The following is a 24,105-nucleotide window of genomic DNA, read 5'->3' as shown; positions in this document are numbered from 1 at the left end:
TTCCAAAATTTATGTTTAAGGATGAAGGATGTTAAAATTATACGAGTAAAACTGCTATACATGTTTTGTTTATTTTACATAAGAAAATGTTAAAATGCAGAGAGATTGGTGCCTGTGTGAGTTCTCACTTCTCTAGTTCATCCTGGGTGTGTGCAAATGTGCAGCTGGTTCCTCTGGGGCATCCTCCCTGTTGACGAAGGTCTCTGCACATGCTCGTCTTATATTTACTGTTGGCTTGGGGCTGCAGGATACAAAAATACAAACAATCAAAAACTACTCTGGATATTTTACAATAAATGAAAACTTATAAGCATACAGGTTTTCATGAATCTGCCATTCAGTAATTTCATGCTTTAGCAGACTCATTTATACAAGGTTTTTAAACATTTGAGCACAAATTCACTTTTTCAACAAATGAAAACAGCTCCTTTTATGAAGCTGTAACCTTCTAAAATTATCACACATATTTCAGCTTTAAACCAGCTGCCAAAAGAAGCAGCCAAATATCTCTAAAATGATTTACCAGTCATTTATTGATGACATCTCTTGTTAAATAGCTAAAACTAAGAACCTAATTTAAGACGTGTTACTCTTTTATTGGTAACTACACTCTGTTCTGCACTACAGTATTCATATCTTTTTGAAAGAATAACAGAATTGAGAAAATAGGTGAAGGAAATACATTTTTTATTGGACCCTGCAAAACATACAAATAAAAAGCTTTGCAAATTTACAACAATTAAATTTAAATAACTGTAAGAAACCTATTTTGGCCTTGAAAAAAAAAAAATAAATAAAAAAAAAAAATATATATATATATATATATATATATATATATATATATATATATATATATATATAAATCAGCTGTAAAAATGCAATAGCCTCCCTTCAACCAGCTGACAGTGAAACATGAAAACTGCAAACAGATCCATGCTGTATTTTCCCTAATAACTTCTAGGCAGAAAGTTTGCCTCTTAGCGTCATCTTTCTTGGCTGAAGCTAAACCTTGGAAACCTTTTCAGCAAAGACAGAATAAATTCCCATGAAAGAAAATCCTGTCTTGCCCTTTTGCTTCTTTGGGTTTTAAAATGCTGCAATGGCCTTTTAAAGTAAACAAGGGTCACTACACCATTTCCATGATCATTTCAGCTTTTGGTACACCCTCACTGCCTGGAAGTCTAGAAAGAAAGGATGTACAATTTCTTCTTCATTTCATTTGAAAAAATATTTATCCATTCATTTCTGACATGCTTAATCCCAACTGGAGTTGCGAGGGGTGCTGGTGCCTATCTCCAGCTGTCTATGGGTGAGAGGCGGGGTCCACCCAGGACAGATCACCAGTCCATCGCAGGGCAACACAGAGACAAATAGGACAAACAACCATTCACACACACACTCACACCTAAGGAGAATTTAGAGAAGCCAAATAACCTAACAGTCATGTTTTTGGACTGTGGAAGGAAGCTGGAGTACCCAGAGAGAAGCCACGCATGCTCAGGGAGAACATGCAAACTCCATGCAGAAAGACCCCGGGGCGGGAATGAAACCCAGAACCTTCTTGCTACAAGGCAGCAGTGCTACCCATTGTGCCACTGAGCAGCCTTAAATGTAATACTTAAGCCCATTAAAAAACTAAAAAACTGTTTACTGAATATTTATATTCAATTGAATTTGTTTAAATGTTGTTATTTCAATATTCATTTCTTTAGGGCCTCTAAAACCTCCAACCAAAATCATCAGGGTTAAGGCAAAGTTACAAACATGTAAATGGCAGTAACAGAGTAACAGCTGTGCTATTACTCCTGCTTTCTTAGTTACAGGAACTTCTTTACATTCAGTGACAAATGAAAAAAGAACTAAGTTTGCTTCAGTCTGCATTGAGGTGTACTGAAATGATGCCTTCTTCAGGGGAAAACAAACATCTACTATCAGAGCAGGATGGCATTACTCTGGTCTATAAGCGTACCTGTGGAGTTTCATGGCTCTTCTTGCTAAAGTTCTGGACGAACTCCACCAGACCGTGAACCACAAACTTTACAGCCAGCATCACACTTTCCAGCTCTGCCCATGATGGAGCTGGGGCATCTGCACACAGATTAACATCAATATGGATTAGAAGATAAGGTAAATTATGGAAATGAACTATAAAATAACAGTTGTGGTTGAAAAGGCAGACCATAAATAAATATATAAAATCTGAAAAGTCTACTTTGATAGAGGTTTAAGCTTGAAATAGAAAGATAAGGAAATCAGTCAGACCTCTTTAAATGTCACACAGATTATTTTTTTCTGTAGATTGTCAAAGTTCAATCTGTGTTGGCCGTGTGGTTAAGATGAAAACCGCAGATTACAAATCCTGCCCTTTTGTTATTACCCAGGCTGCTTTCATTATCAAAGTATTACGTGAACTTTTGTAGTTTATTCAAATATATATTTTTTCTTTAAATTGATTTATTTCCTGATAATGTTGGGACAATTTGTCATAATGCAAGTCATCATTTTACAGATACAAATTTGAATACAATATACTACAATATGAATCTAGATTTAACACTTTTTTAAACATATAAACTATATTTCCAGCCATCAGGTATTGTCAGTAGATGTTAATGGAAATTTGTAGCTTTTGTAAGAATGTTTTTTTCAGCAAAAAGATGTAGTAAAGATACAAAAATGAAGTACCAGGGTTGTGATCTATGTTGGCCAGGAGCTCCAGGTGTGGTCTAAGACTGGTTAGGTTGGAAGGGTCTCCTGTCCTCTGGAGAACAATCGTCAGTTCCTGGACGCTCTTTGCAAATGATTCTGGAGACTGCAACTACAGCACACACAATAAAAGATTAGTTTAAGTGCTCTTGAATTAGTTTTTTTCTGTTATGTGCAGATCCCTCAGGAATTATTAGCTCCCTATCCATATCAGCCTGGACTGAAATATTACACTTAAGTGTTTTAATGCAGCTGCATAATCTCACATAGCATTTAAATAAAGCAGACTGCTTTTGACCGTACTAAATTGGGAAATGGCTAAAACTTGCCTCATTAGTATCTACACTTAGAGCCAAAATCATGAAGTTAAAATAATGGACCTTAATAAAATGTTTAGGGATGATTCAGGTTTTTTTCACTATCATACACAATGAGAGGATGGTATAAGAGAACAAAAGTTAAGAAATTGCAGCTTAGTTCAATTCAGCTTTGCTAAGAACTATTAGAAGCTGCATTCACATCAACCACTGATTTAGAAATTAGCTGGAAAATTACCTGTCTGTCATACTATTATAATCTTAAAGCTGCAGTGTTAAATTAATCTTGTGATGGCTTTAAATAAACGCAACTACTGTATTTTTCAGAATATGCTACTTTTTCCCCACGCTTTGAGCCATGTGGCTTTATAAGAAGGTTTGGCTTTTCTGTGAATTGTTCTTAACCGCTTGAGGGGGAACTAAAAGTTGGAAATGAAAGAATAAGGGTATCATTTTCATTTAGCACAAAAACATGATAGAAGCAGGCATGACGGAGAACATCTGTCACAAATTCACACATTTTTACATTTATTTGCCGCGTTAAAGCTCCCGAACAAATGAAGAGATTGGGCTCAATTCCTGCAGAGCTGAAATAAAGAGCTGACGAAGCCTCATCCTTTAGTAGAAGCTCTTACTGCCAAGAAGCTAAAACCATGATATTTTATATGTTTTTGAGGAAAGTAGCCGCATAATAGAGAAGATTTCAATTCAACAGACTGACACTTTTGGCCCCTGAGTAAAACTCTTAGGACCAAAATGCTCCCCAACCTCTGCACAGTGGAAGCTTGCTGTTTTGATTGGTTAAATACAGAAGATATGTGTTGTTGCAATGCACAAATTTTGCAGTCAAAAATAAATATAGATATACTCTATATAGAAATATAGAGTATAATATAAGAGTATAATTATAAAAACCCAAGTAAACAAACAGATATATGGGCTCCTCCGCCAGGAAATGATAAATGGGTTATAGCTCTATATGTTGATATGAAAGTATGGTTAGATCAATACAGAAATTCTTCCCCAGATATTGAGTTTGGACAATTGATAACAGATAAAAATTGAGAAGGTATTCAAATTAAATGATTCTTTTTACCAGTTTAAAAGGTTGTATCTATCTTAATCTGTGGCGCTAATAAATATGCTATAATACATCATTAATAATAATGATACCTTGTCAATTATGGACTGCATGTGTGATTTGTGAACCAGGTCTCCATATAAGAGAGAGGACCACTGCTCAGGAGAGATTCGAAGGCCAGCCTCCATGGCAATGTGGACAATCTGAGCATCATGTTCTCTCCGAAGCGCCTCATACGTCCGAAACTCCTCCTTCAGCTGCATCAGGGAGGAGTCCTCATCACGCTTAGTCACCTGATGGTAAGGACAGAGCGTGTTGTGAGAAAAAAAGAAAAGTGAGTAACTCACAAAGCTTGAGAAAAGAGGAAACAAAACATTTCTATTTATAATTTGCCTACAGTCAAAAAAAAAACAAAACAAAAAAAAAACAGTCCAAGGCATTTTGAAGTAAATGTCAGATCCTTCACAGATTAGGTTTGATTGTTTGTTGGCGTCCTCAGACTCATAAACTCAAATTCTGATCACATGAAGGGACTCTCCCATACTCAGAATCTGCCCTATGAGTAATCATCATAAGACACCAACATATAACCCTACAAAAAATCAGTTAACGACAACCAAAACATAATTAAATGACTTCTGTGCTTAAGTTGCACTCCTTTGTCCTTTTTTTTCTGTAATCCTGTGAATTAATCTGCCTGCCACTGAGTCTCATTACTGTCTCCGCCCAGCCTGCAAAGCACCAAGGGGCGAATATAGCTGGAGGTTACATCATGAGTGGATAGTTAGCATTTCTGTCCAGGCAGAGATGTCGCTCATCAAATAACAGCTCTAGAAATACACACAGATCAAAGGTCTATCTGGAGGAGCTCTAACTATGATGACACATGAAGTCTCTTCAAATAGTTTTAGTATTTCATGTAATTTAAATGGACCCATTGAAAAAAGAAAATGTTTTTATTTATCCTTTACCTTAAAACAGGAGGCCCTGTAGAGTAGTTGCACCACATGGCCAATGCTTGTTTTGGACGCCTGGGGGAACCGGGCCTCCAGCTTCTGGACCACAAACAAAACCAGCACCTTCCTGGAGAGAGCAGAACCGTCCTCCAGAGCCAGTAAAACCAGCTTCAGCGCATCTTCTTGCATCGCTGAGGAGTAAAGATAGAGGGAGTTTACCCCAGCAAAGGTAAACAAACAGGAAATAGTTCAAAAACATCCAGGTGTCCTCAGACTTTTCAACTCATTCTGTTATCATGATGAGAAACGTGTTCCCAGTCAGAATCTGCCCTATGAGTAATCATCACAGGACACCCGGTACCAAGACCAGCTGACAGGTGGATGAGGTAATGCACAATGAGTAACTCTGGCAACTTTGAAGAGAACTTATCAACACAAAATGTCCTATGACAATACTTTAATTAATATTCACACATTACAAGGTTCAAATTCTATGAGTCATATGCAAACCTGACAGTAAAAAAACACAGTAAATTCATACAAATAAAATAGAAAATGAGAGATAAAAAAGTGATGGAAACGAGAAAATATTCTAATTTGAATAAATCTTTTAAGTGTAAACCATTTTGGCCTTTTCTTTGGTTTTAAAGCTTTTAAAGTGGAAACTTTAGAAAGCTTTTGGGACCCCTGTTAAACAGAAACACAATGCCCATATATGGATGGTGACACGTCATCTTAAACTGCAGAGGGAAACTGCTGACTGCTTGATTTAAAAAAGAAAACGTGGTAATTCTCAGCAAGTTTACTGGCAGATAAAATGAAAAAGAAGTGAGCACTCTTACACTTCCCAGAGATGTTTACTTGGAGGGAAGTGTAAGTAAGCAGAGGAAGAAAACGATTTCTAGTCCTCCACTGAAACAGTTTCTCCAATTGTATAAAATTTGTGTATGTAAACTTAAAAATAATTGAACAAGACAATAAGGTGCCACAAATGGTCAAACGGCCAAATCAAAGCCATTTTGTTCCAAAAACATTTTTCAAACCATCTTCATCGTTAAAACTAAACAGGCATGTCAAAAAAAAATCTTTTGTGTCTGAGCCAAATTATACTTTTTTATACTGACTTCATGTGTATAAATGGTTTTAAGGGATTTAACCATTTAATTACATGTGCTAAGAAACTGAAATATTCACAGACTTACAGGTTTTAAATAGCAAAAGAGATGGTTAGTGCAGTTAACACATCAGTTGTTGAGCATGCCATACCAATATTGGCTTGAGAGTGAGATTTTCATCTATAGTTCATTTTTTTCTTTTGAGTTTTTATGGCACTAGTGGCTCATTTTTTGACAGTAGGCTGACAGGAAATGGGGTATGAGAGAGGGGGAGAGTCATGCGGCAAAGGACCACAGGTCAGTTTTGAACCCAGGTTGCCCACGTCGAGGACTAAGGCCTCCACATATGGGTTGTGGGCACTAACCACTGGTCCTCCTAATTGCCAGTCATTCTGGTGATGTTTACATAAGGCCATCCTACGTGCTCATCCCCAGTTAGCTATCTTTTTTTCTGCACATGCGCACTTTCAGAAATATATGTGTGGTGAGCTATGATTTCAGCCAATCATCGAAGCTCGCCTTTTTCACCATGGTTCTTTGAAAATGCCAGAGGGGCGTAAGAGAAAAAGTGACTACGAAGTTTATGTGAAGAAGAGAAAGGTCTTAGAAGAGAGAAACAAGACAAGACTGGTTTTGGAAGATTCTTTCACATCGTGGTAGAGTCCTGCAACGGGTTGGGTACCCGCGGGTCCCCAACGGGTCACCCGCTAAAATGCTCTTTTGCGGGTGAAAAATACATAAATAAAAATAAATGACTCGGTTGCAAAGTTTCTACTAGACAGGTTAATTTTGGCATGCTATCTGGAGAATCCATTTCACTTCACTGCTATTAAAATGAGGAGAAATGGGCTGGTGCACGCTCTCGCACACATTTAATTGGCGTTCCCTCTAGAGAGCGGGTACAGGGTTGTGCATTTTTAAGGGGAGAGGGCGTTTCCTTTCAAAAATTCGGGGAAATCCTCCCCTATACCTTTAACAGAAGTTATGGGATTTTTGCTTCTTTGTTAGACTAGCAATTCTGACATAGTTTTGGAGCAAGAGTAAAGGTCAGTTTAAAAAATGTCAAAGTGTTCCCCTCTTTTAATAGGATTGGTGTCCAGGCTGCTGTCTAATAGAAAATATGTATTTTTCTTAAAACCTACTCTTTTGTTCAAGTTTTTTTCTGTTGGCAAATTTTTTATTTATTTAAGTAGCAAGTTTCAAGCTCGAACACATTTAAAAAAATGTTGTAAAATTCATTAAGAATAAATAAATTGTTTTTTTTTACAAAAAAAACAAACAGAATCTACAACTGCAAAAATGTTTGCTCATGTCCACAAAGTGTACTGCGAAACACAGACTCACCGGGACCCAGAAACTGACAGCCACGTGCCCTCACTGCTGCCCAGAGATTGGCAGAGAGCTGCTGGGGGTTCTGGTGCTGCAGGATGAGCTCAGTTACAGTCCGTTCCCCCAGAGAGCGGGCAGCCCGAACCACGCGGACACGACCCTCCTCTTCCACCAGCTGGCAGTTCACCAGGGTCACCAGCTTCCTCTGCATGGGTCTGCTGAGCACGCTCGAACTCAGGTTAGCCACACCTGGAGGGAGCATGCGAAAAAACAGTTTAGTATATACCCAATGAAGTATTTCTTCAATTAAAAATATACTAATTTCACAGAGCTCATCTTGAAATCATGACCATTTTGTAAATCAGTCTTAACAACAACATAAGGTCCAAATTATCCATGTAATATAATCAAGCTACTGATTTGTGACTTGGTTTACCACAGTAGTCCTGTTTTCTTATAAAGCTGAATATTTTCAAGGAATCATAAAAGTACAGAGGCTTCTGGCATCATGAGATGTGTGAAAATATGAATGCCAGTTTTTACAAGCAGCCTCCGCAGGCTGAATATGAAGAGATTAATTCTCTACAGCAAATGTCCAAATATGCCAATATTCTTCTCAACCCAAAAATACATCTGAACTCTTGTGTCTTGTTAAAAAACCCACCTCACCAACCCTAACTATGTTTTTTTAATGTCAGGGTTTTTCATAGCAGCATCACAAAGTATTGTTAACTGGGTGCTAAAAAAAAAAAACGGAAAAATCTCAGTCACTTGGTGAACCAAGTTAAGTCGTAGCCTAACAGACATGGAGCTATAGTATAGTTGTAGAGAAATTTGATTCTTAGAAGTTTTATTTTATTGGGGCTGAATATAAAAGCATGCATCATTTTTAAGGTTGGATTTGTAAAAACAATGAAGTGAGCTGTAGAGTTTCCTCTTTACTTCACAAGTTCAACTTTGAATTGATCTTTTACAAATGATCTTAATGGGATCTGTAGAGACAAGGCAAAGTTGTCTTTCAAAGAAAGTTCACATAACGGTACATATTCCGTACCTTTGGCACCACTGATCGGTTTCAAGTAGAGAGCCAGCTCTTCTACACACAATCGGCAGATCTCATAGTGCTCAACATCAGCTGCACTGCTTAGGCTCACAGGCTGAACTTCTGGGACCTTTAACACACACAAAGACAATGCAATTAGATAGTGAAGCATCTCAAAAGAACAAATCTAGAATGAAACGTGCAGGGACTATCTCACCTCTGCTCCAACCAGCTGCAGCAGGGCGCAGTTGACCGGCAGCAGGTCGATGTCTGTGCTGATGGGGGTCTGATCGAAGGGGCAGGCCTTGCGGTGCAGCTTGTGCAAGCACGTCTTGCACACAGTGTGGGAGCAGCCCAGGCTGATCGGCTGGTGGCCACTGCTGTCGAACTCATTGTAGCAGATGGGACAGGACAGGAACTCTGTCCACTGGGCTGCCTGCACCGGCATGCTGCCGCCGTGCTGCTGAGGGAGACCTCACCCGGCTCAGGAAGAGCGCATGTCACGAGCCCCGGCCAGAGTAGCCTTTTGATAGAGCCAACGAGGACGCTGCGGAAAGAAGTAAATCAGATTATAAGCATTTACATTTCAAAAGGTCACTTTTCCATTCTATATCCATGTGTGGTTATTATCTACAATAATTTTGCAACATGCATACATCTAAAGTTTAAAGTTAAGCTCTTTCCTTTTTTTGCATGAATGCTTAAAGAGCAAATGAATCCATCACTCAATCAATCAATCAATCAATCAATCAATCAATCAATCAATCAATCAATCAATCAATCAATCAATCAATCAAGGTTTATCTGTATAGCACTTTACAACAAAACCAGGAAGACCAAAGTTCTTCACTGAAAGATAAAACATTGTATGCACAAAAATACTAAGCATAAATCAGTTTGATAAGTATTAAAAGCAAAGTTTAAAAAAAATTGTCTTTTATCCGGACCTATAGCAAATTAAAAAAAAATACACTCATAATAATTAAACTTTATTGATCTCACAATGGAGAAATTTAATTGTGCATTTAACCCTTACTCTTGGGAAGCCATAAGATGTCATCATGGTGTAATATTCTTACATAGAGAGCATCAAATAACATTCTCAAAGCCCTAACTAACCACTTAGCCACCACTCCCACAACAGACAGAAAGAGCTTGTCTGGGATTTGAACCCAGGACCTCTAGCACCCTAAGCAAGAATCAAACCCAACAAGCCTTCATATCTAAGGTCTTCTCAGAGGAAGTCACTACAACACAAGCAGAAAAGACACAGCTGCTTTCATTATGTACAGAGTTTAAAGTGTAAAGTATAAACATTTCTGTCCAGAATCCAGAGGAAACCATTACCTGCAAGGGAGCTTAACAACAAATGGTTCTGACTAACTTCCAATTTAGAAACCTGTTGGATGAGACACATATTCCTTCACTTTCTGAACACTAAAGCTTCTTTTGTGATATGAATGCTAAATTCCTGCTGAATCAGAACGCCACTGCTTATAGACAGAAGCTAAAAAAGGGAAGACACTCAAGGCTAAAATATGACAAGAATCCTTTTTTTTTTAGAGAAATGCTCGATCCGATGCCACCTGTTCGTGTCAGTTGTTCCCAAACATTTCCAACAACTGTGTGACAGGTGATACGTTTCTACGGTTGTACTGACCTTGGTTGTCATTATCAAAAGTAAGACAAAACAAATTCACCAAACGTACATCATGGGAAAAAACAAAAAAAAAAAAAAAACTAAACAGACTTCTGTAGTTAAATGCAATGAAAAAACGGTCCTGTAATTTAGGCGTCTGGAGAACTAAAGAATTCTGTCTTTTTTGACCAGACTGGAAATGTTAATGAATTTGCAGAAGCTTTCCAAATAAAGCTATTTATTTGATTGTGCAGGACATACTGAGACCCAGCCAAAGAAGGAATCTTTGCATCATCTTTATGGTAGATTCTGTTTAGTACAATCCTCTGCTCTTCCAGACTCATTCTTTTTACTTTCCGGCTTTTCTTTTATCGTCAAAAGACATATTTTACGGAGCAAAAATGAAAGAATGTTGTTAGTATTTAAATACATTATTTGAATTTGGGCAAAACACTGTTAGACCAACTGTATGTCTTTGCTTACTAAACATGCATTTCACTTTACCCTAGTTGAAAAAATTTGAACAAACTGCATAAAATAAATTTGTGAAGATGGTGACGTGGATCCAGAGCAATGCATTTTTTCTTACAGCGTATTGGAAACGGAAATTTTTGGTTAGTGGAAATAATTATTCTTAATTATGCATAACTGTAAAATTTTCACAACATTATTCGGTGCGTTTTTCATTTAAGTTGATGCCTCATTAAGTGTTTATTTATAGTACTTAATAACTACATGACATGTGGGGATTTCACAAGCTTTTTTTGCACATCATTTTCCAATATTACAACTCAGGCATTAAGGGAACTGTATTGTTACAGTATATTACCTTCCTCTGTTGCATTGATAGCTTATTGCATTTTATTGATTAAAGGTCAACTGATTGATGATTTTTTTTAATTTGCTTCCATTGCTGATCTTTGGGTTTCAGGACAGCCGGGTTCCTTTGATACCGATTAATAAACATAACTTAATATTTATCCTAAAGTTTAACCTGAGTTGGACCTGATGCAGATCAATGACCATTTATTAATTACAATATTTGGTTTAATCTTCACAATGTCTGCAGTTCAAAGTATCAGTTTTACTAAAAAGAATCATTAAATATCTTTCTTAATTGACAGATGCATCTGATAGATAAAAGTAGAAATGTGGAAAGTAACATGCGTATCAAGAGTCTAAATAATGTTTAGGTCAGCATTCTTAGTAAATTGTAAATAGTGTAACAAGGATAACAAGGCAGGCATAAAAAGACACCCTGTTATTCTATTAGGGGCAGTGATTAGAGATGCAATGATCCAATATTAATATCTGTATCAGTGGAGATAATGAAGAAAATCGACCCATCCTTTAGGAAAGTTTAACCCTTGATGGGCATCTGTCTTAGATTTCATAAACTTAGTTATTTAATTCCCTTACAGTTGCATATATATGTTTTTAAGGATGAAATTTGTCCTGATAACATATTTTAAGAACAGAGGACCTGTGGAGTGCATCGATTATCTTATAAAGGTGCAAAACGAGACCTTCATTTAGTCACCTCTGCGACCACTTAATATTTTTAACTGTCTTTGGTATAAATGTCTTTCTGTTATTTTATTATGTATCATGGCCTCTTTTTGTTGAACACAAATAGATGCTAAAACTACAGTATGGTATATAGTAAAAATGAAAGGCTTACATTTAATTTTTTTCAACTTATACAACCATGAATAGTGTTTAAATAGCATTTAAGTTTAGTAGCGTTAGAGCTGCCCAACACAGGGGGAATGTAACTGTTATACTAGTAATGCAACTGCTAAGACAATAATTAACCAGTAACTCCATTTTTTAACAGTCAACCTAATTTTTACATCATCATTCATTCTTGAAAAAAATCCATTTCATATATGAGAATGAAGTGAAGTGAAAGTTTAACTATTTGGCTGACAACACAATCAGCTGTCAGAGCATAAAAGCAAGGGATTTGAAATAATAGCCTCCCAAATATTCTATCCCCGAAGTTTAATGTGAATGAAATATTGCTGACGTTTTTTGTGATGTTTACAAAATTGTTTGAGAATGTAGTCATATTTACAATGAGTTCATTGCACTGTTTCACTTTTTAAAAAAACAACAACAACAAGCAATATCAAGTAGATATAAAAGATTTGTTTATTAAGGAAAGCATTTTAGACCAATCTTAGGTTGTTGAGGTATTTTAGTTGTTTTGAAACTCGGATTTCCTTTGAAGCATTTAAATACAGAGTAACAAAAAGTTCTTCAAGCTTAAGAATCAACAGCTAAAAATACCAACTCTAGGTATGAGTTCACAAACATGTGAATTTGCCAATTACTGTTCAAGCAGCAACAATGATTCTGACAAATGTTAATTTCTTTAGTGCAAAGATGTTTTTTAAAATAAATTGCAAACACTGAAGAAAATATGAGGTTTTAATATGTTTCCAGCTTAAGGTATGACTTGCTTGAATTCTAACCAAACTGAAAAATCCATGGATGGATGGATGGACAGACGGACGGACAGACGGATGGACGGATGGAAGGCTGTATGGATGGATGGATGGATGGATGGATGGATGGATGGATGGATGGAAGGCTGGATGGATGGATGGATGGATGGATGGATGGATGGATGGACAGACGGACGGACAGACGGATGGAAGGAAGGAAGGCTGTATGGATGGATGGACAGGCGGGTGGATAGACAGAGGGGTGGAAGGAAGGCTGGATGGACAGATGGACAGATGGGTGGAAGGAAGGCTGGATGGATGGATGGATGGATGGATGGATGGATGGATGGATGGATGGATGGATGGATGGACGGACGGATGGAAGGCTGGATGGAGGGATGGAAGGAAGGAAGGCTGGATGGATGGACAGACAGACGGAAGGACGGATGGATGGATGGATGGATCTCAGTGTGAGCGATTGATACAATTAAGCGTTTTGAGTTAATGGGGAAAAAAAATAGTCTAAATACAAGTGACCTAAAACTTCAGTACCTGCTTAACTTCGACAACATATGCATCAGTCCAGTTATATAACATGCAGAAATACCATTTAAACAGGCTAATGCAAAAAAATCCTGGGTGAATTTTGAGAGCTAAATAACAGCACGTTTTATGGCTGTGAGAGCTATTTCCCTTTTTTTTTAAATCCCCTATTTGTATATATATATATTTTTTTTATCGTTGCACATTTTTAAATCTCTTATTTCATATTCACATCTAGTGTAACTGGATACCGGCCTTCTCCATGTGGTTTCATCCTATAAATAAAAACATTCATTAACACTCCTCAGCTGCCTTTAGGCGCCATCATGAACAGTTGCTCCTGATCCTGCAGGCAGATTGTGAGCAGCACCTGTTGCTTTCATAGTCCCTTACATCTGTTCAAACTCCTCACCAACCCCACGCAGCTGGCGCTTCTCGTGGAGCAGGTGAACAAAAAATAAAAAATAAAAAAATACACGCCAAGCAACCCCCCACCCCAAAAAAATGGCCCCGGTGAGGAAGCCCTAATAGAAACGCACGCGCGGATAATATGAGAGAAAATGAAAGAGGAAAGAGAGGAGCTACAGCAGCACACCTGAAACACAGATAAGACCGGTTTTACCGTTTCATTGCAACGGTGGGATTCCCCTTAGGTCAGTTTTAGTCAAAGACTTTTCCAAAACAGATGAAAATAAACAGCGCATATTACGCATTACGCACGTGCGCCATTGCACTTTAAATGACCATAACGATCACACACACAAAAAAAAAAAAAATGAAAATGCTCTAGTTTTCCTTTGTAGTTCTGCTGCTGTATAATAGCTTGTGATTATTAGTAATGGTGGCACCATATACGCACCTCCTGGACACTTGGCACCGCGCGACGCGAGCGCTGGCTCCTTCACCCGCGTGGACAGCTCCGTTCTGTCCTGGCGCGTCATATTTCCCTTCCAACGAGGACCCCAAAATATATCACCTAAGGTGCAGTACCCCCTGAGCTCACCCTCATGTGACAGTTTCAGCTCAGCAGGAGGGGGGCCTTTAAGGAAAACTGCTGTGGGTGGGGAGTTTTACAGTGAAAGAGGATAGCGCGTGCTCTCTCTTAGGGAGTGGTGAACCCTGGAGGAGGAGGAGGAGGATGGGGTGTTGTTCCCCCCTGCATCTGTTCTCCTTCAGAGAAACAGACATAATCCTGGACCACAATTTGGTCAACTTAAATAAAGAACAAAATCATATGAATCATTTTTTTCAAAGTGGTGCATTTCGCATGAATTTACCTGAGTAAAAATAAAATAAAATGATTCATGAAAACTTTCAGTCTTGTGACATGAAAAGTGGGTGGGTGCAATATACCAGCAGCAGACCACAACTTCCTTATAAAGATCCTCTTTATACTGAGATTATAAAAAAAAAACAGGAACTGACCTATAAGAGCTGCAGTTCATGTTTAGAGGCTGAAGAAAATGAGCATATGGCATTTGCAGTCATTCGGCTGACAATGTTACCGAAATGATAAAAAATGGAAAGAGCTGCTTGTTTGAAGAATTTTAATTTTCTCTTAATCTTTGAAAATGATCCTAAATGTTTGGGGTTTATTTTAAATATGGCTTCAGCTACCAAGAAATAGGCTAGAAAAAAGGGTAACTTTCTCAGGGAAGCTTATTTGGAAACAATAAACTAAAAACAGATTCTCATTATTATTATTGCTGCTCGCTGCTTTACCAATTTGGCAACATATGAGTCATTGCTTAAAGAGATTATATCATGGTGGCTGTAATCTCTAACAGAAAAGTAATATTAGCTATGAAGCACTGTGAAAGAGATTAACGTGAGTAATTATGCCATTGTGATTGCAACATTACATACAGTAATGGTAAACTGGAGTTTGATTTTGCAATTTCCAGTAACAAACTGGGTAACAAACCTGAGTTTGCACATAAACAGGAAGAGGTAAAGCCTTAGCTGTCCTTCTTTTTATGATACTATGCCACTAGTGGTTCTTATCTATTACTCGCTTGACAGTGACGAGCACAGAGAGAGATGGGGATGACATGCAAGCTGAACCCGGAAGTCATTTCCAGATCTATATCCTGTATATAAAGTGAACATGTTCTAATGCTAATCCACACTACACCCTGCCTTCTGCTTTATTTGTATTATGAGGTATCCTCTATACCAGCTCCCAGGTATCACTTTTTTCTGCCATTACCAAAAATATTTAGTGTTTTATCTCCTGTTTGTTGTTAAGTCTTTAATTTAAAATATTTACCGTCAACATGTCCTTCATTCACCCCAAAGCTAATAAAAGGATATCACATTAATATCTGCGCATGATGCAAAAAGCCTCTTTTAACACCTTTGTCAAACTGTAGCTATTCGTTAATATTCTGGGAACCTGAGAAAGACAAGTGCTAGAATGAGGAAATAGGTTGCGCATTTCGAAACTGAAAGAATGGTAATTGAGTAGGTGGAGGTCCTTATGGTTTTACACGTTTTATATAAATACCACACAGTACATTGGTGCCTGGCACTGCTGCCTCCATAGCCAGAATATTTGGGGTTTCAAATCCAAGCAGGTGATTCTCTAGGCATTCTTTTTATCGGGTACTCTGCTTTTCTGTGGTGTTCAAAAAAGTTAGGTTAACCAGTCACTCTACAATGTCATTAAATGTGAGCATAATGTGAGGAGACCCATTAAGGATGCACCATGCCTGTTATCCATTTACCACTATGTAATGCTCCAACCCTACCTATATTACCATCAACAAGATTAACAGGCTATAGAACATGAATGGATAGATAGACATAGGTTAAAATTAGAACTTAATCCCTGTGTGTCCTAAAAAAGCCTGTCAAATCAAATGAAGGATTTCTGTTGACTGGTCTGGACAGGGGGTTGCACCGTGGCACATTTGTTTAACACTCTAACAGAAGTAGCTTCAAGCAGGTTCACATCCCACTTATACAGTTTGCATGTTGTCTTTGGATTCTCTCTATCCTCCTCCCATCAACCCCAAAAAATCCCAATCATGCCAGTTAGGATAGTTAGGGAGGATTTACCTGACTGATGACATTTTTTTTAAAGGAAATATAACCAGAAATGTATGTTTTATTTGTATTGGTCAGGTTCGTTGGAGGTTTAAAGGATCCAAATGCAGAGGCGGAAACTGAAGTGGTTTCTTGCAGATTTAATAATTAAAAAGGTGGCAACAAAAATAACAAAATACAGAAAACCAAAAATTTGAAGTCAGGGAAAATATGCATGAGGATGAAGAAACAACGAGGAACCAGCAAACAGTCACTGAAGAGGAGGGGTATATATGTCAAACAGAACAAAGACTGGGGTAATGAACTGTCCCTAGAAGGGAGCTATGGGAAGAAGACTGACACAAGAGGGCAACAGAGGGTAAACAACTCAAATACAACCAGAAAACACCACAAAAAGGAAATTAAATATATGAGAACTCAAAAAGAAATGTTAAGCAGAGCCAACAAATACAAAACGGTGACAGTATAGGGACTGCAGTTAACGATTATTTTGATAATTGAATATTCAGTCAAACATAGGATAGTCAAAGATTCTTTAAAGGAGAAACTTTTCCACATGTGGAGCTCTGGATAGATCATATTGACAAACAAGAATGTTTTTTAATGTTAAAAGCAAAATATTTATATATATATTTCTTTATTCATATAATTACTGCTCTAAGTGGGATTCTCTGTCAGCTAAAGACATGTTTTAGAGTCTCTACACTCCAGTTAACGAGTGCAGAGACTCTAAATTGACAATTATTTAAATAATCGATGAATCAAGATTAATCTAACTCAGTGTTTCAGCCCTAATATATATCATACATTAAATTAGACTTTATTATTTTTAAAGCAAGGTAAAACAAATGTTGACATATTAGAAGTTGTGTAGTATTTCATTTTGGGACCAAATAAAAACACTACAAATTTTTCATTTCTCAAACATCTTAAAATGAAACTGAAACTAAGTTTTTATATTTTTGCCTAAAGGGTGACCTGTCAAGATTGTACTGAAATGACTCCGGGGGTATGTGCAGCCAGTAGTCAAGGAATGGAAAGTGTGTCATAAAATTTTAACCTCGACTCCATCTTGGCGTTTCTGTAAAGTCAGCACAGCAAAGTGAGAAGACACAGTTACCGGTGAGTAACCCTGTAACAACAGCAGAGACCTGCATCAGGATATGCTGCCAATATTGTTGTAAAAATAAGATTTTATATGGTCAAAAATGGTTTTAAATTACAAAACATACTCTTTATATAAATTCATTTAAAAAAAATTATTAAGCTGTTAATTATACACCCTAAAACAGGCTCAAATTTATATATAAAAATAAACTCAGTAAGACTACTAAACACTATTTTCAACAAGGTTTCCACCCACACAAGCAGGAAATGTCTCAATATATTTCATTTTCATCACCTGTCAGAAGTGTTAAAAAGGGTTTCTATAAAACAAATAATGCACTGCCAATCATAACAAGAGCCTTAAATAGAGATATGAGCCCCTGTATCACTGCACTCTATTAACTGCTCGTTAATGTAAATCTTTAATCAGCCATTTACATGGCAGCAACCCAATGCTGTGTCCAAAAGCACGCCCTAATCGCTTTATAGGGCACTATATAGTGGTTACACAATATCAGGTGATTGTCCGAGCATCTAATGCAGAGATTCCCAATCTGGGGTATGTGTACCCCTAGTGGTCCGCAAGTGCATTGCAATGGGTACAGGAAAATATTTTATCTATTAGGTAATAAAACAAAAAAAGGGTGGGATCTGTTCTGCTTTGTGAGGACCATTTGAAAAATAAACAAGCTTTTATCAACCGAAAAGTAAGTTATTCTTATATGTTTGAGTTGTGAAGAACAGAGTGGATGTAGAGAACAGGCTGCGATCAGCTGTTTTTCACACTGAGCTGTCAGAGCTCATAAAAGCAGCTCAGGTGACTTAATGGAAACAAAGCAAAACTAATTAAGTCAGTCTGAATATAACTTTTGTTTTGTATTTTGTTCCCAATTCATCAAGTTTAAATGTGATTACTTTATAAATACAGGTTTATAATAGGTTTATAGTTTTGTTTTGTTTTTTTCCAATTCCTTAAGAACTTTCAGGCAACATACTTATGTTAATTTTTTTTTATCATTTAGTCTGAAAACGAGAAAATCTCTAGTGAGAATCAGTTCTGCCGGCACAAATGCATTGTTGATGTCAGATTTTAGGGGAGAATGGCCGGACTGTTTACAACTGAGGTATGCAGGAGAGCATCTCTGAACAAACAATACATCGAACTTTGAGGCGGATGGGCTACAAAATTGGACAATATGAAAAAAACCTGGTCTGATGGGTCCCGATTTCTGCTGCGACATTTGGGATGGTATGGCCAGAATTTAGTTTCAACAAAAAAAAAAACATGAATTCATCCTGGCTTGTATAAATGGTTCAGAATGATGGTTTAATGGTGTGGAGGATATTTTCTTAGCTCTCTTTGGGCCCTTAGTACCAATTGAGCATCATGTCAACGCCACAGCTTACCTTATTATTGTTGCTGACCATCTCCATTCCTTTATGACCCAGCTGAAAAATGCACCATGTCATCAAGCAGTTTCTTGGACGTGACAATCAGTTCACTGTACTCAAATGGCCTCCACAGTCACCAGATCTCAATCCAATAGAGCATCTTTAGAATGTAATGGAACGGGAACAGATTAATCTGACAAATTTGCAGCATCTGCATTATGCTGTAAGGTCGATACAGACCGAACTCTTTGAGGAAAGTTTCCAGTAGCTTGTTGAATCTATGCCACAAAGGATTAAGACATTTCTGAAGGCAAAAGATGGTCCAAATTTGACAAACATAACTTTTCACTTTTCAATATCTGGGACCCCAAGGGTGGAAAATGCCACAGGAAAAACTGGTCTGGTGGTGAAAAAGTTTGACATTGTACTCTTATGGAGTTCTCATATGATTTCTGTGCATGCATTATCGTAAGGTACTCCATCTATATCCATAAATCTGAAGTTAACATGACACTCATCATGTCATCTTCAGGTGTCCACCGATCAAAGTGTAACCAAACTTATCCAGGCGGGAGAATGGGAGCAGGCTCTGTCTGCAACAGTGTATCTGTCTCTAGACACCTATTGTTCTCTGTTTACCCATGGACTGGTTCTCTGCTCAGCTCTGTCTTCCAACCTAACAGACCAGAGCAGTGCCAACAAATGTGCAAACTAATCCTGTATTCATCTACCAATGCTCTTTGCACAACCCCTTTCAGCGAATGAAACAAAACAAAAGCCTAAAATACCTTCACTTGACACAGAGAAAGGACTCCAAGCTATTTTCGGGTCGAGAACCAGACTGAAGAGTTGATTCCAGTCTTGGTATTTCATCGATTGAGCACACATTGAAGAAACCAACAAAACTACATCATCTGCAAAAACAATACAGAGACCCTGAGATCCTAAAACTAGACGCCTCTCTCCACGACTATGCCTTGATATGTTGTCTATGATCACAACAAGCAGGGTTAATTTTCCCTAGTCCCGTCTTTCTGGAAACAAACTTGACTTTGTGTAAAGGATGCAAACATAGTTCTTGTACTGGAAATCGTTAGATTTGATAACCCTGTAAACCACCTTAGATATCTCATACTTTCATAATACTCCATAAAAAATTCAATGAAGGGAATCAATCAGAACCCTTATTTAGATTCACAAAATAGAGGTATCATGGCAAACTAAACACTCTTATCAAATGTTTATCCATTGTTCCATAGTTAGCAAAATTAAATTCAGACTGCTTCTCTTGGATTTATGGTTTGGCAGTTGTTTTTAACATCTAAGACACAACCAGTCCTCAAAGGCTATCCTAGATCAACCTTAAAATCAGGCTGCTTCAACTTAGCTGAATCCAACAAACCACAAGGAGGGCTGGAGACAACTGGCCACTACATCCAGGTGTGTTCAGTAAGGGACACATCTAATAGTTGCAGAATACTAGTCCCTGAAGACCTGAGTATTGTGATGACCACAGTTGTCTATCTTTCAGATGTAAATGTCTTTCTAGATTTGTTCATTTTGAAACTGTTTGTGGAGTAAGAGCTTCTTCCGATCCTTCTAAAAAGTCAAAAATATTTGTCATCAGTAAAGACCTTCACCACTTTCAGAAATAAATACCACGGAAAGGCATTTTAATTTCTTCAATCGTCCCACACAGCCACCTACAGTAAACAGCATTTTTTCAATCAGAATCATAGTAAAAACTGGAACGCTGAGGCTTTAACTACCGTCTAATCTGAGTAAGCAAAGCACATCAAGACTGAAAGCTCACATCTATCCACATCTACAACCACACACACAAAAAAACAGATTGGCTGAGGGTAAAAAAAGATTTACCCTGATGTAAATATCAAGAGTTTGAGCAGTTTAGGTGGCAACAGGATGTAAACAATAGTAAAAAAGTTACAGTTTAACACAAATTGGTGCTCATGTGACTCAGAAAATCAACCACTCTAATGGCAAATTCACTAGTCTACATTTTATCTGCTGTTTTTCTTTTTATGTTTTCTTGCTTGTTTTTAACTGTGGAACAATGTTGCTTTGCACATATAAAAACCACAAATTAATGATTTAAAACCTATTTTGCAGGGCATATGTCTGCATATGTTGATGATCATGTGTAACAGTGTCAAAATACGAGGTTGCTTTTATGCAGCTGCGGATCAGCTGGTTATTCAGTAACCTGTAACCTGGTAGGCTGCAGCAAAATTTAACTTTATGATGAGGTTGCTCAATTTCACGCTCCTGTTTGTTATTAAATTGTTCATTCTGGGAGCAGAGGGGTTGTTGTTTGGTGTATTTTATAGTTTGTTCTAAGCATTGGGAAGCTGCAGTTTATATATCCCCATCCCCAACTCTTCTATAGTTTCATGTTGCATTCACATTTTGAATTAATTCACTAAATATATATTAATTGGGGGGAAAAAACTCCCCCAGCACCAGTTGAGAAAATGTGCTGCAGGTGTTTTGCCTTAAACCTAATTTCAAAACACCCATCATGATCAACAAGAGAAAGTGGCGCTCAGTTTTGCGAGTCACTTACCTCACTCAAACCAATGCATCAGAGTAAACATTTCCTGGACAACCACATACATCAAAGATCTTCATCAGTTGCAAAAAAAACAAACAAAAAACAGCTGCAGCAAATGGATGCCTCCTTATTTTGCAACCATATCAGCGCGTCTCCTCCACGCAGGCGTCCAATCTGCTCCGTGTTTGTCTCTGTGCGTGACAGGTACTAGGATCCACACTCTGCTTCACAAACCAACGCTGAGAGGAGAGGATGGTATCGCTCCGCCTGTGATGATGGAGCCAGAGCTGCGTTTCAGACGCTCCACCAGCAGCAGCATCGGGCCGCACTGGTTCGCTGCTGCGTCGTTACGCATCATTCCATCCCTGCGCCTCGGGGAACAGACGCTTGTTTGTGCTCCCAATACTGATAGATGATGGTGCGTAACTGTCGGAGGGGCACTATTTTTGATGTGATGAGAAAGGATAAAATAGATGCACAGGGGCAAAGCCGGAACAAGCCGCTTTTCGAGGCGTGGGCTCGCTGGGTTTTAAAGAAACAGGCCGACGAGAGGCAGGAACAGCAGCAGCATGAGAAGTGGGAGGGGTGGAGGGGATGCGCTTTGACAAGTGTGTGTGTGGGTGAGCGTGGGTGTGTGTGTGCCTCGAGGAGGAAGTTCAACACGCCATTAAACTCTGCATGCTTTTTGTGCAGAAAGCTGTTCAGGGAAATAAATAGGCGGAAGAGAATGAATGATTCATTTAGATCTATGGCTCACTGCCCAGGGCGGCATACTGCAGGGGGGTGACACAAGTCATGGGGACTAAATGTGAACATTTTCCTATATTAAAGGCATATTTATTCGTTTTTTTTCCTTTGCTTTTTGGTGTGGGTTTATTAACTTTGTTATTAACTGTTAACTATAAATTCAAATCTAAAATATCTTAAAAAAAAAAAAAACATTAAAAGCTGCTGCATACATCTTTGGAACGCCGTTTTTTTTTTTTTATTTGGCCCTTGATTTTACTTTATTACATCATGTTCTACTCACCTATATACGTCTTGTGTCATTTGGAGCTGTTCTGAAGATATTCCGTTTTGTTATATCCAAGTAACGTCTTCCTAGTCTTCCTATGGGCAACGAGTTGAAGGCACAAACTAAACTGTTCATAATTTATTCTTTATGGTACGCCAGCATTCATAACATGTAGGCAAATCACTGTCCCCCAGACATCTGCAGTTATATTTTTTATATTTATATCTTTTAAAAACAAAGTGGTGCATGTATGACGTCATCCACATGCTGGACTGGAGTCGTAACAGGAAGCCCGGGCCACAGGCGGCTACGCTCTACCCCTTCTATTCATTCAGCAAGCTAATCTGAATCGTTAAATTCCATTTCAAGAGTGAGATGATCTGTGGTAGTAGCACTAGATATCTTCCAGGCATGTGAGTAAACTGTAGCAGCAGTTCAGCAGACAGGAAGAATGAACGGTAGCCGGCGCGCACAGATTATGTCATACACACTCCGCTTTGTCTTTAAAAGATATAAATATAAAAAATATAACCGCGGATGTCTGGAGGACAGTGATTTGCCTACATGTTATGAATGCTGGCGTACCATAAAGAATAAATTATGAACAGTTTAGTTTGTGCCTTCAACTCGTTGCTCAAAGGAAAGATGCTACTTGGATATAACCGACCGGAATATCTGCAGAACGGCTCGAAATTACAAAAAACTCATATGGGTGAGTAGAACACTATGTAATAACGTAAAATCAAGGGACCAATGTAAAAAAAAAAAGCATTTTCCTTTAAATCAATATATCCAATGCAACTCGCTGAGGTTATGCCACTAAAGATGAAGCAAGTTCATTTAGAACTTGCTTTCTTTGAGTTTGAGGTCTGTGGTAATGGTGTAACAACACAAAAATAGGCCCATAAGCAACATTATGTGGGTGGGCCCCATATGAAGTACAACACCTGATAAAGGTTCAGTTTAGGGCGACAGTTCCATAAATCGGCCAAGAAGATACAATTATGAAATTCCCTGTAGAATATGATCACAAATCACAATTCATTGGTGACAGCGCACCACCACATGTTATTCATTTCACGGAGAAGCTTATCTACTCTCTGGATTACCCATAATTCCAAGTTGTAGTGTAAAAACTAAAATACTCAAATACATCGTGCTTTTAAGATCTTTATTGCGGTTTGAAACATATTTTATGAGTGTATTTTTTTACCAACCATCTAATGAACTATACACAGTTTTTAACATAGTAATTAAAAATACCACTGTCTGCTTTGCTATTGGTGTCGTGTTATAAACGCTCACCATCATGTTGAAATCTGGTATGTGTTGGGGTATAAATACGGTCCGGTGCGGTTAACCACTTCAGTATCAGGTGGGTTGAAAATTATTTTTTTTGCACCATTACATCTACTAAGAGACGTCCTAGTCTACGATTGCGTAGGGAGCCTCCCAGGTGTCAGTGATGGGGCCCCTAAGAGGCCATGGGCCCGTAAGCAACTGATGTCTCTGCTTACCCATATTTACGCCATTGGTCTGTGGACTTTATGTGGACCATATAACTTTTTTTTTAATTGCTTTTACTTACTGTAACCATATTAATTGATTTTCTTTTGTTTACCACACGTCATATATGCCCTAAAAGGTGTTATATAAAGATAAAGTTTATTTATAATGGTGATAATGATACATTTTTATTTTAAACACACTCTAGATTTGACATCACAGCTCAAAGTCCCAGTATACCATTATATTTGTCAGAATGTCCATTATGAATGTGCATTCCAAACCAG

At 37.9% G+C, this 24,105-nt stretch overlaps 1 protein-coding gene across 3 annotated transcripts in view; it reads right to left on the bottom strand.

Moving 5' to 3' along the window:
• rc3h2 (ring finger and CCCH-type domains 2) overlaps window positions 1-21,829 on the bottom strand; it is a 33,770-nt gene extending 11,941 nt beyond the window's left edge. For 2 of the 3 annotated variants that reach the window (XM_015381061.1, XM_015381063.1), the window contains exons 1-9: window positions 14,038-14,176; window positions 8,764-9,093; window positions 8,559-8,676; window positions 7,520-7,753; window positions 5,076-5,251; window positions 4,197-4,397; window positions 2,686-2,818; window positions 1,970-2,088; window positions 129-241 (exon numbers count right to left, since the gene is read on the bottom strand). In XM_015381061.1, the coding sequence (XP_015236547.1) occupies window positions 129-241; window positions 1,970-2,088; window positions 2,686-2,818; window positions 4,197-4,397; window positions 5,076-5,251; window positions 7,520-7,753; window positions 8,559-8,676; window positions 8,764-8,994 (1,325 nt within the window). In that variant the 5' untranslated portion in view covers window positions 8,995-9,093; window positions 14,038-14,176. Of the gene's footprint in view, window positions 1-128; window positions 242-1,969; window positions 2,089-2,685; window positions 2,819-4,196; window positions 4,398-5,075; window positions 5,252-7,519; window positions 7,754-8,558; window positions 8,677-8,763; window positions 9,094-14,037; window positions 14,177-21,309 lie in introns of those variants that run through there. The other variant, XM_015381062.1, reaches the window with a different exon arrangement.
• Window positions 21,830-24,105: the final 2,276 nt, after the last annotated feature.

Source organism: Cyprinodon variegatus, unplaced genomic scaffold, assembly GCF_000732505.1.
Source record: "Cyprinodon variegatus isolate N-32 unplaced genomic scaffold, C_variegatus-1.0 Scaffold227, whole genome shotgun sequence".
NCBI lineage: Eukaryota > Metazoa > Chordata > Actinopteri > Cyprinodontiformes > Cyprinodontidae > Cyprinodon > Cyprinodon variegatus.
The sequence above is the reverse complement of the archived record's forward strand: the minus strand, read 5'-3'. Positions and strand labels throughout refer to the sequence as shown.